Here is a 19032-nt window from a genome sequence, read left to right as displayed (position 1 = left end):
TAACCGGACGTGTTTTGGGAGACTGCGGTATGTTAGTTCTCTGTAATATCTGGACAGTTGTTGAACCTCCTGATTATGACATTGAGTCCATAGTAACAAACACACATTGTCTCACCCACCTGTTATAGGTAGTACGTGATACTGTTTACGAAGTTAATGAGTAGTGTTATCCAGGTCAAAGACCTTTGGTTGCCAAGAATGCAATTCCAGCTGAAATTAACTAGGGGACATAAAGTTAGGCTAAATATTATCATAAAATTGAATAACAGAAAGTGATACAATTGGTTACCATCTAGACAGGTGTCCAGTACCTACATTTAAGTTGTAGATAAGACTTTCTTAACAGAGTTCTATACTAGATTATCTCCCCCTAGTTTGAATAAGACATTTAGTACAAAGCAGATAAAAAATCAAGCCAACATTTAGTGATGATTTCAATACACTGGAGACTGCTTCTATGCTATTTAGTAATCAAATGGTTTGGTATTCTTACAAGAATTGTCTTCGTATTCTAATATTCAATTCGGGAATTCCTTGTATTTCCCATACCTTTAATCTGTAGAGTGGACATTTTCTATTATACAAAAATGTTATAATGTTATAATACGCCTACTGATATGGGCTAGGTACACATGCGATGAGGGATTTGGTTTTTACACGTAACAGAGTAGAGGAAGTGAAAGCCATTAAAATGATACCCAAATGTCATGTGACATTCAGCACTACCGATGGCACGTCAGGGAAGACTAATGTGATAACAGACCAGAAAATCTATTTTATTGGATCTTCGATAGGATAATTCTGGGAATTCCTAGAACAAAAATGTTCAAATTGGCCTTGATATTTTTGTAGATCGCAAAGTTTCAAATTGTTAAAACATATTGAACTTCTGGTTATGAGCGATGTATTTCCCCAGCTTTATTTTCATTATTCGTTTCGTTTTGAAGCTCAATGGGTTATTGCTATTCTGACTGATTAAGAAAAAGGGAACAATAAATAACGAAGATAACCAACTGCAAACGAATGAAAGAAAGGACAGGAAAATGAATAAATGAAATACAATAAAAGAAATATGATGCAATGTTAACGAAATACATATTGTATATGTTGCTGATTTACTTTGTTTTAATCCTCTAAATGCAACAAATCAGCAATATGTTGATCATATGGTACTTTGTGGTTTTATTTGGTTTGTAATATTGATATAAAGTAATTATTATTGACAGGTGCTTGTATTTTTATAGCCTAACTTTCACATTGTCCTGACGGATACACTTATGAAGCTCATCGTTTGACACAAACATACATATATGTATAACGATGCTGACATTTATTGAAAAGTCAGACACACCATAAGACAATACGTATATTTGTAGTACAATCTGATTGATATTGAATGTGAAACGGACTTTTTCATTTTACAATACGTCATGTGCTTTCGAAAACAAAACGTATAGACAACGAATTGTTTTCACTGTTTCACTCGGGTCCAGTTTACTTTTTTAGTCTAAATTTAGATTTTATAAATGAATTCTGATTTATAGATGGATATCGTTTAATCAGTCAACAATTTGAAATAACCAATCTTGTTTGCACCTCAAAATGTACTTCCGGTGAATCGAACTACGTTTCCTGTTCTACGAACATTGCGGAGTGATACAACATCGTGTGATACACGAAAGCCTTAGCTCGTGATCAAATAAACACAAAAGAGTTCCACTCTGATTTAAAAGGGTTTTCTGTGTCGTATTGACTTCTCGTGCCTATTTGCTTAAACAAACTAACGGAAATCGATACGTCGCGAAAACCCACTTCCGTTTTCTTTTAGAACTACTTCCGCTGAAGGGATTATTACGCCTTTCGTCGACAGTTGCCATGCGTGATCTGAAGACTGATTCCCTGTTTACAGCCAAAGTGAGCCTCGATGTGGACACATTACGAGCGTGTAAATCAAGGAACCGCTTCCAAGCTCTCAGACTACCGGAAGTGGAACCAGCGTACATTTTAAGATCACTATAAACCGCGCCGTCAGGTTGTCATGCCGACTTGGGGGAATGGATTTTACAGGCAATTAGTAGATTGTATAAAATGTTCGCGCTGGCAGTGTTAATTACACTGAACATTCAGAGTATCGGCTCTTACATATGTATCGATCATGTTTGTGAATGTCTTCATCAGTCACGATATTAACGCAATTTGCTGACTACCTGTTGTGCATGTTAAATATATATATATAATTCGCTCCATGCTTTATGGTAGAAAAATAACAGCGATGAAATCGGTTGGTAGATTGAAGGCTTTGAATCAATCTTCCACGATTTCTATATTTTCGATTAGTAACATTTCTCGTTTAATAATACATGCCGGTTAAATTCACTATTCATTAACTATATTTTTTTTTAAATAAAGCAATAGTTATTACTACATCTATATACGTTGACAACCTATTCATGTTCAAAGTTACTGTAGTTTATCGGTCGATGTCATATCACTAACGATGATGTAATGACAAATATATTTCACTTCCGTCTTCATTTGCACAGATAATTCGCTAGATGACGTTCGTACATTATAATGTCGAAATTTCAAATTTCAAATGCACCTTACTATGATAAAATCGATAATTTTACCAGTGGGATTATTTACACATCATATCGATAAAACGTTATTCTCTTAAGTAGCGTCTTTATGTCGTGTTATGTGCAGACATGCACATCACCAGAGACGCTTTGGGCTGATTGGTGTACAAGGTAAATAACATTTGCGTCATTCTCCCCATTATCCGGCACATGTAAACAATGTATTTCCATAATGTTGTCATAATTATTACATGTAGATGCGCATTGTTAATTGCTGAATTTCTCACGTAACTCTATCAGGTAAAATACAGTAAAAGACGGTTGTAAACTCTGATACCCAATCCACATTTCGCGATATCTTCTTCAAAATAACTAATAAACTGTATTTGGACAGTAACTTAAGATTTAAGTGATATGATATTAAGCGGAACATATAGCAAATGTATGATAATGAATAAAATGATCTATAAACTATTTCAAAAAAAGATGATAGGCAAGAGTATATCATATATATAATTAGTCTGAAATGAATATGATATTAAAAGCATAATATTATTTAAAACGTTTTACAAATTTACAAATCATGATAGTAAGCAGTCTTACGATAAAGGAATCAGTTCTATATCGATTTATATTAGGAAGGAGTATGATAATATCAAGTTCATTTATTTTTGGCAACAAAATTGAGTTGCCTAAAAATGTGGCATAAGGTAATTGTAGAGGAGTCAATCATTACAATGTGATATTAAGCGGAGTGAATTATGTGATAATAACCAATCATATGCAAAGTAAGTAAGACAATACTAAACAGTGTACTACATACATAAATGAAAGATTATGTCTAATATGTAATAAGATGTTTTGAATATGGTATCGGTATCCATGATATATATAATATCATTTCACGGAATACTGAATAGCCTATGTATTATTTAAATGTCACTGTGTTTGATCAAGCAGTAACTCTCTGGTTATAAACTTCCAAGTATCTTATATGCATTTGTCTACATACACTGGCATTTTCCTATGGCAATCGCAAAAAAAAAAAAGCATATATATTAAGACATATATTATTGTAAAAAAGGATTGATCAGGTTGCATTTTAAGTTACGGCATTTTGAAAACTATATATCATCCTTACCAACATCAGTTTAGATTTTTATACCGATGAAGCATTTTTCTCCATTGATCCTAACAGTTAATGTTTGTGACATCAAAGAAAAATTGAAGTAAGAATTGAGAGGAGGGGTGAGAATAGTTGCGAGACAGGGGATCTTTGTCCTTTTTACGATATAAATGTTCTCTTTCGTGAACTTGACTTTTGATATTTAAAATAGAACAAATATTGTTTTTTAAGATATGACACTAAAAGTGTCACGTTTTTAAAGACAATTTGCGTTTTATTTTATGCAAAGTACTAATACTAAAAGATAACTTATAAATTTCCGTATTCTGTCACACGGACGAGAGACTGTATTTACATGTATATAGATACATTGTATACAGGTACATCCGTATAATATGTGTAAAATATACATGTACATGTATATACCTGACACATACTTTTCTCCAGGTAACGCACCGCTCCGCTATCAAACGGGGTTTGAATCAATATCTATTGTTATATTTCTGTACTTTAACCTACTACGTGTTATAAATCTTGTATGTCGTTTGAGGGGGAGGAGGATGGGGGGGATACAAAGAGGTGATTTCTGTACAGAGGAAAGACGAAGAAGATAAAAAGACCATATAACAGAATCAGAATCAATATGTAGTATGTATAGGAACGGTAGGAGGAAAACATTTCACAAAAAGATCCGAGGATGTGGCGAGGACAAAATAACGTTAAAGTGAGAGTGTGTATGTATATGTTTCGGTTGGGAGGTGGGGGGGGGAGTGTACGATTAACAGGCCAGGGAAAGACAGAAAAAAGGAGAATGGCGGGGAGGGAGCAGGATGGTCAGGCCAGAGAAAGAGAAAAAAATTGAAGGAATTATTATTTGTTTGGGGTTAACACATAGGATAGGATAGACCCAAGTATATGTGTAGAGATACATGCATAATCAGGCCAAGACAATCTGGAAAGTTTCTGTTCTTGGTATCAATAGGTTGTAAATGTCTTCCCCGCAGGGTACTAATAACTAGCATTGTTTCAAAATCAAACGTTCGTTCTCCGACGATAAACATACGTTAGTAGATAGACACCGCCAAATATAGGTATTATAATTGACACCTCGAGGCTGGGAGTATTCGGTACATGTAAATACATATAGTATAAATATAAAAACATATTCTGAGGCCAGAAAAAATCGTTTATTTACACTATAATTTAACGTTTATCCACTTTCGTGATGTAGACATCTTACGACTAACTATTGATAGTATTATGTTTATATGATATTTACATTATAATAAATTAGTTTAGTTCCCGGTACTACATGTATAAAGTATATTAAATATAATACAGTTCAACTGAACAAAGTCTAACAAGTTTTTGGGGAAGACTCGGCAGGGGATCGATCTAACCCCGCTCACTCTTAAATCTCTGAAATACAGTTACGTGGTCTTATTCAGTATCACATTTATTTAACTGTTCTTTCTTTGTAATCGAACTATCTCCCTATAGCAACCATTCAACTGTGATAAATCGCCGCCCGGCGAGAGGAGGGGGCTCTCTTTCTTCCTTTCTCAGGAAGACTAACGTAAGTCGCATTTAATATATATCTATATGTTATGTATGTGTTTTGATTTCTGCTATAATAATCCGAAATGTGATTTGTCATCTTACATCAATAATATCTAAAATGTAAACGAAAAGGCATAACCTAGAAATAAAGGTTTTAAATTGTATCTAGTGCGGAAAAGACGTTATGATATTAAAATTCATTCAAGTTTTCTGAATTACAGAGTAGTAGAATAAAGCTGAATTATTAAGAAACATTTATGCTTTGTTAAAGAAAGCTGACAAAGTCGGACACAAACAATACTGGATAATATATAGGCAGTACTATAGCGGACTTTTAAATCTTACTACAATCGTACATACTCTATAATATATCTACCTGACGCTTTACCTGTATATCACCGGCACAGAATGTGTATCGAGATTTCGATAGTTTGTTTTGAAAAGCATGGTTAACTTCTATTTTTAACTTCCATTTTTACCCTTTACATATTCATCGCAGCTCAACATTAAAATACATCAACACATGTTATATAAATATGATTTAGGCTCATACAGCCCTCATGAAAACAAATATCATACATTTTAAATTATGAAACCATACCTTTAAACACTACCTTATCGAAATAGATATGGTAATTTTTAGTTAAGCTAACAATATGAAATTTTACACCAGCGTCAATGACAAGCCTTCTCGTTAGTAGGAAATTAACAAAAGAACTGTTTTTAAATTTAAAGTTCCTTTGAAAATTTAACACAAAAAAAATTTAATAGTAGTAGGGTTTCGACTTTTTACATGTCTGAACAAATACCCGTGATTAAAAATAAATTAGAAATGTTTTCCAGAAGGCATAGTTACAGTCATAACATTTATTTCAAGTCAATTAAATCAAGAAAAAATAAAGATGTATCTAAAATTAAAAAATTGAATTTTAGATTTTTAAAAGCGCACATTTTTATCTTTAAAAATCTGTCTGTATCTTTTATCTTCAAGACGTCTAGATCAGCGATGATTTAAACTACACATTAAATACTGTACCTGCTATTTATACATTAAGATTTCGTCTTTGATCACTAAAACAACTAATCAAACATGTTATATCATATTGACAGCAGCTGATGAAGATCACAGCGGTGTCAAAGGCATGTGTAACCGGCGCGCTGATTGGATAACGGTAAAACCCACATGACGCTGCATGTTCGATATAGCACAAACATTCGAATACACACACACACGCTACAAACCAAAGCCAGTGGAGGTGTACGGCACATAATGCTCCGTAAATAGCTACCGTTAACAGGAATGTAAATCATATTACATGTTAATCTTCAACTTAGACGGAGAGGCAGTTGGAAATGCGTTTATAGGATTATTAATTTCTTATTTAGGTGAGGTGTATACATATAGTTTCCAAACTGGCATAGCGCGTAGAGAGAGCGGAGTACATGTTACCAATCCAACACACATGTTGTAGAGAGGGTCGCGTTTTACTCACATCATCAGCTCAGCGATCGTACGGACGTGTGTGATTTCACGGATATTGTTGATTTCATTGTGAAACAAACATCAGTGCTCAGCTTCTTCCGTCTTCATGCACGACAACGAGACAATGTCAGACAGCGATCGCGACTTGGAATCAAATGAAAATCTCTTGAATGGGAAAAAGCCAAATAATCTAAACATGGCCCGGTCTTCTGGGGAAAAGTGTTATTCGGACATAAGAATGATCCAGGATGAATGTGCTCGTCTCAAGAAATACCTTTACGGATTATTCGTGGTGGTAGCAGCTGGGATTCTAATTTTGATTGTAATCATGGCGGTGCTATTTGTCAAGCTTAGCCACGATGTGGCACACCACACACATCAACCCAAAGTTGGGGAGACTGTTTCAAAGATTCTGGAGCGGGAAGAGTTGTGTATTCCGTGTGATAATGTCCGGCTCGGCCCCTCCGTGGAGGAGGATCGGATGTTAAACGAATTCACAAGGAAACATGAACCGGAGGGGGAACAATGTTGTGTTGAAACTCCCAAAGAATTACTCGCCATGCTGGAACTGGTAAGTCTTTTAAAATATCTAAAACAAGTTTTAAATTGTAAGTCTGAATTCCCAAAACTCAAAACCCACAATCCCATTTCAAATATTTTCACATTTTGACGGACATTCTTATTTATTGTTTTAATGCATTCTGGTTTTTCTACCAAGAAAAAAGGTAAAATTTACAACACGGTATAATATATAGACTATGGACCTGTAAAAATCTACACTTGGTATCTTTTATCACTTAAGTGAAACATTCTGTTTTTAATTACCAATCCTTGTAAATGAAACACATTCAGGTATTGAATTACACAAGTCAATGCCAAGTTCCTGTACTTCAGTCAACACCGAGAACATTAAATCGCTTTGTGTATTGCCACAGTCTCACACGGACCGTCCCTCCCTCATAAACCATGCCCCAGGTTGGAACTATGTATAAAGGTTTTACCCTGTCTAGGGTCCAGCCCCTCCGATTATTCATCCTTGGAGGGGCTCTTTGACTGTTGGCATTGCCCCCTCCCCCACATTTTCAAAAAATATATAATTCAGGAAGTTTCTTTCATATTTTTTTGTTACTGACCGCTTACAATTGTGGAATACTAAATTTTCAGTCAAAATTATCGCTGTCCGTGTAATTTATTTCAAATCTATGAAAAACTGTGGATTCTTTTTGTCAATCTGTATTAATAAAAGTTGATGTCAATGTAGATTGCATGGTGTTAGAACTCGAGTAACCAACCGTTCGTCATTGAACGACTCTCCCCTTTCCCCTCAATCCCCGCCCCCTCTGAAACTCACGACGAAAATAAAAACGTTATGACATTGCGTAAAAGTACAATAACAGAGTTTTATTTGAAGTGAATTGTATTGAATTTTAAATCCCTCATCCTCTCGCATCTCTGTTGTTATAGCCGAATCCCTGATGTATCAGATCACCAATAATAGATGTACTAAAAAGCAAAAAAAAATAAAGTATACTAAGATGTTTTCGTATGCACTCAAACACATCTAAAAGAAACTTCTAACCAATGTCCATCATCTTCAACCAAGCGAATACTTTTTGTCTATGGGATATAATATTGTCATTATAAAGGAATGTTCTACATTGTACATGTAGAAGTTGTACATGTCAATAAGAATACAATAAGTCATTTTTCCTTTGTTACTGGTGCTTTTGTTGTGATTACCGTAAAATGCGTATATCGTTTATTGATGAACACATTGCACATGAGTAATATATATATACTATAGGTGGGGACATCGTATGTAGTCCATATAACGACATTTAAATATCTATCTGATATCAATTTCTGTGTCAAATTGTGTATCTCATCTTCAAAGACTTGCCGCTGAACAAAACGACTTTCTAACGACCGTTGAGACATAATACAAGTAGTTTGAAGCATGAATATTGAATTCATAGTGTAAATAAGAATGGAACAGATTGGAAAATCTTTGATTTCTGTGTATATGAATAACGCTATTGATCAGCCTAGTATAGCATTCATACCGTCCATTGAATTGTAACAGAAATAGAATTCCTTTCTGCTGTCGATAAATACCTAGGCTAGACCATGATATTGACGTCGTACATCAATAGTACTGATTTCAGAACGTGCAATGGTACATGCATGTATATTTCAGTTTGTGTGATCGACTAATCGACACAATTTGTCATAGAAAATCAATTTCCATACTTTGAAATGATATTTGCAGTTATAGTTCTGTTTCTGAAGATCTTAGTCGTAATATTCCATCGTGGAAAATCAATTTAAAAGCCTTAAAACGATTCATGCTGTTATATTTCAGTTTGTGCAGTCGTCATATTTCACCGGGGAAAATCAATTTTAGAATTCCTACGAAGTAAATATATACTTAAATCTCGTACCGAATCGTACGTTTAAAGAAATTAATTAAATGTCAATACTAAACATGTGTATTGAATTCCGTAGAATTTGTTTACATTTTGCCTATATCGTATAATGTACACACTACCGCACACGATTTAGTGTAAACTTCAGAATGTATAATATGTAATTCAATTCGTGGTCTCTCGGGACCGGGAGTCAATTTTTAATGGTTATTGCACCAAGAACTAATTTAACTATCGTTACCACATTTTAATTAAAGAGAAATAGACTTTTGAAAATTGGATGTCAAATTGAAGGTTACGTTTATTACGTCGTTTTGTAAAACATCCTATGAAATCTCGATCTTTTAAATTAAAGGTGAATCCAATTCCGCCTTTACATTATCCTTGCTTGACAGATAACCAAGATGATCTCATAAAAATGCAAAATCACTCTTTGCTGTGAAGCTAGTGACAGGTCAAAGGTCAAAACTTACATAAAGTAGATTATTGTATTTAAAAGTCCAGGGGAAGTTTGAATAAAAAAGTTAGCCGACGTTCTTTAGCCCTGCAGCAAAGTAACTATTGACGATGTAAGAAGTAAGCAGATTTTGATATATAGGCGAAAAATTTTATTCCGTTTTTTACGGACTTCATTCCATTGTTCTGGCCCGTGGCGAATTCACCAGTGCATGTACGTGTACCGTACTTAGATTTTATCTACTATACATTGTATCTAACACACATATATACGTGTTGCGTGCTCGTGAATCTGCCCAAGTACTCGAGTTCGGCGGAGTACAGTACTACAACAAGAACTGGCATAGACAAGTACCTTACAGGAGAGAACTGTAAATAATATCATATTGTACAGTCGGACGCGTGCACGCACGCACACACGTTCATGCATACCTATACACGCACATCTGCATTAGCGTATACATATCTCATATTATGATGTATCATGTATATGAAATTATCTGACCTCACCTAACCCCCATGCAAATATAGATACACATCCTAATTCCCCACATATTTATATCATACATATATACACATGTATATATTCCGCCCCCGTTTTCCTTGTGCACCGACTATTGATTCACAATAATAAAAAAATCTTCACAAAGCGAAACAAATAATAGAGAAAAACAGTAATTGTATTAGGTGTAAGACACTGGTAATGAGACATCCGGGATGTCTTCCTCCACAGCTCGTTAGAATCCTCGAATCCTCACATACACTCTCTCAGAACCGTTAATATTCAGTACAATTCTTGTGTGTATTGGTAAAGAGAGCTCGGGGTGTGAGGAGCGAAGACAAAAGATGAATATAAATGCTTGTAATTGATTCTTCTCCGAGAACCAACAATTATCAGGGGATACATGTTGTGTGTGTTTGTCTTTTCATCAGCAACTGATAAAAATCCTATGTTATCTCAAATGATGTATAAATATGTCCCTCGAGGTTTCCTGCTTAGCAAAAGCGGTTTCATTATATCTGGCGAGTGTTTTAGTCCCTGTAGCTGGGTTAACCGGCGTACGGACCCAGAAGCACAGAGAACTTTTAAGATAAACTTTATCCCGAAGTTCAACAAAGTCTATCGTTTTAAAATGCGTCGAAGATGTGGTTATGAGTACACATAATTTTAAGATGTTCCACCGCTGTCAGAAGATAAATGATATTCATCATTTGAATAATAATTGGTGTTTAATCGTGCATATATATGCCTAATTAACAACAAAAAAAAATAACATGAAATAGTTTATTTCGCCTTTGGTGCATGCGCAATCATTAATTCATTCCATATAGGATATAGTGCAACGGAATTTTTTCGGGATGCAATTAATTATTTTTCATATTTTTAACTCGAAGTAAAATTAGAAGCTCAAACTTTTCAATGGTGGTAATGGAGTAAAGTAAATAACTTTTGTAACTGAAGAAAAATACTCAATCGTCCGCTCCTATTTTTGATGGTGAAAAAATACCATTTGTCAGCGGTGGAGCATCTTTAAGGTATAGCAGACTACTGCTATGATATGGGATATAAATCTGATTGATGTCCGATATGTTATGTGTATATTTTATTCTCGCTAATATATTATTAGATTATATCGCCATGTAAACAGGTGTTAAAAGATAAGCAAAACAAACAAAATACTTCCAAAACGCGTTAATACATTTTCCAGTGTTCTGTGAGAATTCAGTTATCCAAAAGAATAAGCATAACAAAATGCTTTTAGATTCTTTGAGATTCTGTTAACAAAAATAGCAAACATGTTTACTTAGTTCCAGCCAGGAGAGAAATCCTTGAATGGCAATTAAACGGATCTCATCTCATTTCGCACGGATGCGTACACGTATCAAGCTTGATGATACGTTTATATCTCAAAATCATCGCCGTTGTCTATCATCAGATCAGATGATTGCATCGCTGTTATCGTCTCTGGAACGATTACTAAATCTTCATCCCGATGATCCGCCATGTGTAATGAAATATTATCAGTTTTGCCTATCAACACATATACTCCATTTCTTACCCTGATCTCAATTAGCGTTGTGTGTTTCCACCTCTTTCCGCAGAAATTGATTTCTCCCAATCTAAGAAACCCATGTCGGTTTCGTGGCCCCCTGTGCTATCTAATTCGCTTTATATCTGAATAACCTCGACAGAAAATGTAATCGAATAGAGTTTCGTAAAATCTTGTAAGTGAAATTAATCGCGTTTTCAGCTCCGGTTCTCGTCTCAACGTTTCTAAATGTTCCTTTTGGGAGTTGGTGCGTAATGACAATTTCAAAATCTAATTATTTAAAATTATCCACGAGGATGAAATATTTGATTTCGACAAATTAAAAACAAGAAGCCAGAGGCCACATTGAATGTGTCTATTTGAATTTCATCGTTGACAATTATCAATGTAAATTGAATATATTTTTTGTCTAATATGTGACTCGAGATCAATTTTGTAATACTTGTTTTTTGTAATGTTACTGCCGATGAAATGAGAATTCGTTCACACGTGGCATACAGGAACATGTACATCGACCGGAGTGTGTGTCGATGATAGGGTTCATATCTAACCAAATGCCCAGGGGAGGAAGATATATGTCTGATTTATAGCCCGTAGGTAATACAATATACACACGTGGATGTTCCGCGTGAATGTAAACACCTGCTTAAATCGTAATCATAAATATGCGGAAATATAAAGCTTCGATAACTCGTATTCACATAAAAGCAGGACCTATTCTCTAGATTCAAAATCATACAGTCTGTGGCGCTAATTTTGTTCGCTGCTATAGTCATTTAGACTAGTAAACCCCAATATTTTACTAATCCGACTATTTTATCACTATTCCATATTAAGTATACAGCTGTTTTAATTTGCTTCAGCACAGTACTTAAAGTTCAGTCATGATCAGTTTAAAATTTTTACCCAAAATGCATTTTGGATGCTTTCGTGAACACAAATTCTCACAAAATGATGCATCCGAACTGAAATAATCGCATAAAGAATGCCCTCAAAATGTGCTGAAAAATGCAACACACTTGTAAATGTAGCATTGGAATGAGGGAGCCACTAGTCCAATCGGACTAGTTCATTACAATTGGCACTAGTCCGGCTGTACATTTACTAGTCATGGACACTGGCCTAGTGCTTAAAGTCGCAGACTGAAATTTATTCATAAATAGCGAAACTGGGGTCTAATATCCATTCTTTATTGAAGGAAATGATTTGCATTTTGTCGTGCTTAATCACTTTATATAAATAATTGAGAAACTTAGACATCATAAGGGATAATGACAATTTTCAAATTTTCAAATGGGAATGGGGCCCTATTATCCATAATATCGGTCCCAAAATGCTCTGTAAAATAGGCCCTTATTTATATCGCTTTCATTTCCGGATTAATAATAAGGTTTTTTCCATCTTTAATTCTATATACCAAATTATCAATTTGAATGTCGATTATTACATTATATTTGTATTTCCATTATTTGCCTCGAGTTTCATCTGGTCATATTGGTGATTTGTTAGTTGTTCTGAAGTTCAGACTTCTGTAAGAAAAATTGGGCTATAGTACACTGTATAAGAACTTATTTTGAACGAACCGGAATAACACAGTGCTTTCAATATGTCGCTCTCATGAATGTACGTGAATCATACCCAATTATAGACTTTTCACCCCCTACATTGGCTCGTTTCCAACGTCGGAACCCAAACCGGAAGTACACATACTACAAAGTAAAAAAAACTCATGATGTCATGTGATCAATTTTAAATCATAGGGATATATTATCTTTCATTGTTATTTTCTATCGAATGAATGCTCACCGATACCCCTTTTACTTCGTTCATAAGGCCATGAACTTTCAAGATTCTACTTAATTTAAACAAGTCGTAAATCAACCACTTGACGCTCTCCTAACGCTCGTGAAACATCGCAGTTTCGTAGTTTTCAAGTACCAGAGAGTTCCCCAAACATTGTTTGATAATTTGTGTGTGGTATAAAGAATGTTGAAACGCGTTCTAGATCTTTAAAGGCACACATTAAACTGATGGTCCGTTAAATGTGCTGTATTCTTTAGTAAAGTCCATAGATAAGTATAAAGCGATTGCATTGTCTGTTTTAAATGTATCAATTCGACAGGCGATACAGTGGGGTCAGTAGACCGATATGACTGCATGACCTGATACGGTCAACGGGCTTAATGGACTTTTTATACAATATTTACATGTTTGAAATGTTTACAATTTTTATATGTTTACATGATTGTTTGCAATGCTAAAAACACTCCGTCGCCACAAAAGCAACAAAACAAACAGCAACATTTTGTAGCAGCAAATCGTCAACATGACGACCTTCATCAACAACAACAAAAAGACAACGTCGACGATGACAACAACAATATACTTAGAGACATCGATGAACAAAATAGACCAATGCTTTCCTTAAATTAGAATTAAACAATACAAATATGTAAAATACAGGTTCAAATAGCGTGATCCGACAGGTTTATATCATTCGTAATTTTGGGACATTTTTGTACATATGAATGTATAAAAAGACAATAAAACAACAGCAAAAACGACGACGTCCACGATGGCGACAACAATTCTCGATGCAAATTATAGACTTATGTTTTAATCAGATTAAAATTGAACAAAAAGTTACTTTTTAGTATTTAAAGTTCAGGTTCAAACGACATGAACCGACAGGTATATATAATACGTAATTTTGGTAAAGAGTGCATATTTTTCGTATGCTAAAGTGTATACATTCACACAATTAAAACCTTATTCGAGTGTGGAAAACAAAAGAGTTGATAAAACCGATTTTGTATTTTTAGGTAAAGTATAGATGAAGTAAAAGTACCATTGATATCAAACACAGCTGTAGGTATCAGACAAAACAGAATGATGTCTTAATATCAGATCTATGTGGTTTTTGTTGGTATATGATAATTCAATACCTGAAAAGACCACGTCATCAACATTAAGATATAGACAAAATACAGCTCTATATTGTTTATGATCATAACGGTTTCATTGTTGAAACACGCACCCTTTCCAATTTAAAATTCTTTGACTTCGCCACAATGGAATCATTGAGTGTGTTTTGTCAGGCGGAATCGGTAGATCGTCTGGTTAACAGAAAGTATGACTTGTATATGTAATTCTAAATATAAATATTGTTTGCTTAAATTTCAAACAGAAACAAGCAAATACCCACACATATACACGTATATATACAGGTATTCATTCGTGTTAATACACAATATACCTCCTATGTATTCGTAAATTAAAATAAGTTTCCTCAAAGTGAAACATGTATAAGCATATTCAGATCAGGTTGTAACTTTATGACTCAATATAAACATCATTTATTTACACCCTCTATTCAATTGAGTTGGTGAAGTTTTTGTCTAAGTTTACCTATTTCTTTTCACACATTTAAAATTCGTCAAGTTTAAATGTATTTATCTGGCATTTCGTATTGACTCTGTTCAATGTTCGATGTTTTAGAGGTAAATATTAAGTTCCCTAGTCTTGTGAAATATTATGTATTCATCATGGTTAAGAATTAGAAATCATGAATTATTTTATAGGGGCCCTTTAGCCATTGGTCCCAAAACTTTTTCTTATGTTTCAGGATTTCTTAAGATTTCTTTGTTAATGGCCCCATTAGAATTTCAAAATCTTGAAAATGACTCACACGTTTTTTCATCAAAAATTATCCATGAGAAAGTATCAAATGTTTACTGCTTATGACAGCAAAATTCTATCATAATTTTAACAAATAAAATGTACTTTTCTCTTCGTTTGTAAATACCGTTCTAGTCGGGTATATTTTGTTTTTAATTTCAAAATATTTCATTGTCAATTATGCAAACGCTTCGATGTACATAAGTCATACACACATATGTTAACCGATGTTGGATTAAAAGTAATCACAATTGCTGACCTTTTGGAACGTTAGTGCTTGTTAATCTCATTACAATTAAATGTCTATTATTAACATTAAGATTTTTCGGTACAATAACGGCATTGGAATGCCGGACCCGCCTCGTATTGCCAGTCAAAGGTTTTCCGTATGTGGGTGTTTTGTGACGGCCATTATTCACTGTTGATATGGTGCCGATTTGATGACGACATCCGATACAATGGCACCACGTCACCAAATCCGAGATAAAGTCACAGATATAGGTATAGTGTATATATGTATACACATACTGTTTTGTCAGATCGGTTCATTGATAAGTGCTGTTGGTAGTTATTGAAAAAAATATCACTTACCCAGTTAACATTTTTCACGAATAAAAGCCCAATACAAATGTAACTCGAAATTCGTATGTTTTAACTTTAACATGGATGTCTTTATTCATCTCAACTTCAAATTATAAACTTTTACACTAATGAGGATAATAAAATACACTTGAAGACTTAACTTGTACGTACTGTTTTAGTACTTGTACACAGCTCACCAGATGTTAAACAATATAGTTCAATATCAAACACAAGATATCATGTAGGTCCTACTGTATAATCATCTTGTCTTAATTTGTTGGAATTGATTAAAAATAACTCATTATTTGTGAGGTTACCACACAAAATGTTTTGATTGTACGGTTAATACAACAAATCTGATTCGCCGTTATCGGAAAAGTAATTCTATGTCGGAGACTGGTAGCAACGCTTTTGCTATCGATCTTGACGGACAATGGCGGGAATAATGAATGGATATGGTGTGTTTATTTGTGACTCTATCTCTCGACGTATTGTGTGAATCGGCCAGAATCACGGCCTAAACTGGACAAAGCAATAAGCTGACCATTGACAGTCGCTAATAGATTTATATTTAAGGGACTTAAGGCAGACCATTAAGGTGAATGCTGACCACACAAAGCCATACAAAGGGTGGCGATGATTAATTATGTTTTGGGGACCAGCAGCCATTTACAGAAGATTTGTACGACTATCGATTATGACATTAAACTAAAATACTTAGATTACCAAAGAAAATAATTTGCCTTAAAATACAAAGCTGTCGATGATCAGTTTATCAGTCAAATTGTCAAATATGTCTGTCAATTTGCAAGGATTTTGGGATTGCCTTCAATTTTTAATAAATGCGATACGCGAGGAGTAATTTTATAGCCATACGGTTCAAATCTTTTGGAAAAATAGTATGTTTACTGGATAAAATAAAAACTTTTATTACGTTTTGTATGTTTTATCCCTTATTCTTGAAATACCATGACGTAGATTTTTTGTGCCATTGATCCATAATGGTCAATGAAATCGTCTGAAAGAATACAAAAACCGCTAATAGGTTTGCTCTGTAATGATACATGCATAATTATATCTAGATGTCAATTAACATCTTACTGGCCTTTGATCAGTAAGCAATGAGATAATTCCTTTGATCTCCGTAAAAGCTTTAAAACTTTGGAAAAATCATTTTTTCAATTACGATAAAAATAGACTTTGTATAGGTAAAATCTGTCAGAAATTACGTGGTTTTACAACTGGTTTGTTTCTCTCTTACCGAGCAACGAATAAAAATTATCGATTTTATCGTCGCCATAAAAATGCACATGTACTTAAACTGTCTTAAAATGTACTAAGGACATCATTTCATGTAAAACAACCCACTTCATGACCATGTAGATATCAACTTTAGTTACCATAGTAACTACAATGGCTACAGTATTCCTAATAATGGCGACATTTCTAACGCTTCATCAAAGCATACAGTACTTAAGAGGGATATATCTGCACAGAGGGCAGCAATATTGAAATAAGGTTAGCTATAAATTAACACAATAAAATGGCTAGGGTTGAAAGTAGAAGATGCACACGAAAGGAAGATACATTACAGTGTAAAATACCACAAAATAACAAGGAATATTGTGTATTTTTAGCCCACCATCAATAGATGGTGGGCTATTCAAATCGCTTTTTGTCCGTGGTCCGTCGTCCGTCCTTCCGTCCGTTAACAATTCTTGTTACCGCTATTTTTCAGAAAGTACTGAAGGGATGTTTCTCAAATTTCATATGTAGGTTCCCCTAGGGCCCTAGTTGTGCATAATGTATTTTGGGACCAATCGGTCAACAAAATGGCCGCCAGGCAGCCATCTTGGATTTTGATAGTTAAAGTATGTTACCGCTATTTCTCAGAATGTACTAAAGGGATCTTTCTCAAATTTCACATGTAAGTTCCCCTAGGGGCCTAGTTGTGCATATTGCATTTTGGGACCAATCGGTTAACAAGATGGCCGACAGACAGCCATCTTGGATTTTGACAATTAAGTTTGTTACCGCTATTTCTCAGAAAGTACTGAAGGGATCTGTCTCAAATTGCATGTGCAGGTTCCCCTAGGGGCCTAGTTGTGCATATTGCATTTTGGGACCGATCGATGAACAAGATGGCCGACAGGTCGCCATCTTGGATTTTGACAATTGAACTTTGTTACAGCTATTTCTCAGAAAGTACTGAAGCGATCTGTCTCAAATTGCATGTGCAGATTCCCCTAGGGGTCCGATTTTGCATATTGCATTTTCAGACCCATCGGTGAACAAGATGGCCGACAGGACGCCATCTTGGAGTTTGATAATTGAAGCTTGTTACCACTATTTCTTAGAAAGTACTGAAGGGATATGTCTCAAATTTCATGTGCAGGTTCCCCTAGGTCCCTGATTATGCATATTGCATTTTGGTACCGATCAGTGAACAAGATGGCCGACAGAACGCCATCTTGGATTTTGACAATTGAAGTTTTTTTCCGCTATGTCTAAGAATGTACTGAAGGGATCTGTCTCAAATTGTATGTGGAAGTTCTTCTAGGGGTCTAGTTGTGCATATTGCATTTTGGGACCGATCGGTGAACAAGATGGCCGACAGGTAGCCATCAAGGATTTTGATAATTGAAGTTTGTTACCGTTATATATCTCAGAAAGCAGTCAAAGGATCTTTCTGAAATTTCATGTGTAGTTATATGTAGTAAAAGCTTGAAAAGCAGAGAAAAGATCCCTCTTTCCTTTGTCAGACAAAGATCGTTCTTAGGTGGGCGCCAAGATCCCTCTGGGATCTCTTGTACAAGATTGACTTAATAACCAGATTGACTTTGTTATCATATATGACCTTGACCCATTTGAAAGAAAGGGATACTTCAGTCTCAAGAATGGAATTCTTGAATATCAGTCTGCGGAAACAAAAAAGTCACGATGTTTAGGGAACGTTGTCATTCATGATTGATTACGGTAAACATATTTTGTTTCATTTCTTGTTATAATACTTAAGCATGCTGAAGTCCTAAATAAGAAAATCGTTACAATTATCAGCAATTGACCAATCGAGCTGACGATGTTTTCTTTT

At 34.7% G+C, this 19032-nt stretch overlaps 1 protein-coding gene across 1 annotated transcript in view; it reads left to right on the top strand.

Annotated features, from left to right (window-relative positions):
- The first annotated feature begins 2706 nt into the window (after positions 1-2706).
- LOC138307727 (tumor necrosis factor ligand superfamily member 10-like) overlaps positions 2707-19032 on the top strand; it is a 52110-nt gene continuing 35784 nt past the window's right edge. The window contains exons 1-3 of the mRNA XM_069248581.1: positions 2707-2750; positions 5206-5281; positions 6376-7319. Of these exons, the coding sequence (XP_069104682.1) occupies positions 6855-7319 (465 nt within the window). The 5' untranslated portion in view covers positions 2707-2750; positions 5206-5281; positions 6376-6854. The remainder of the gene's footprint in view (positions 2751-5205; positions 5282-6375; positions 7320-19032) is intronic.

This window comes from Argopecten irradians, chromosome 14, assembly GCF_041381155.1.
Source record: "Argopecten irradians isolate NY chromosome 14, Ai_NY, whole genome shotgun sequence".
Taxonomy (NCBI): domain Eukaryota; kingdom Metazoa; phylum Mollusca; class Bivalvia; order Pectinida; family Pectinidae; genus Argopecten; species Argopecten irradians.
This window is presented reverse-complemented; position numbering and strand designations above follow the sequence as displayed.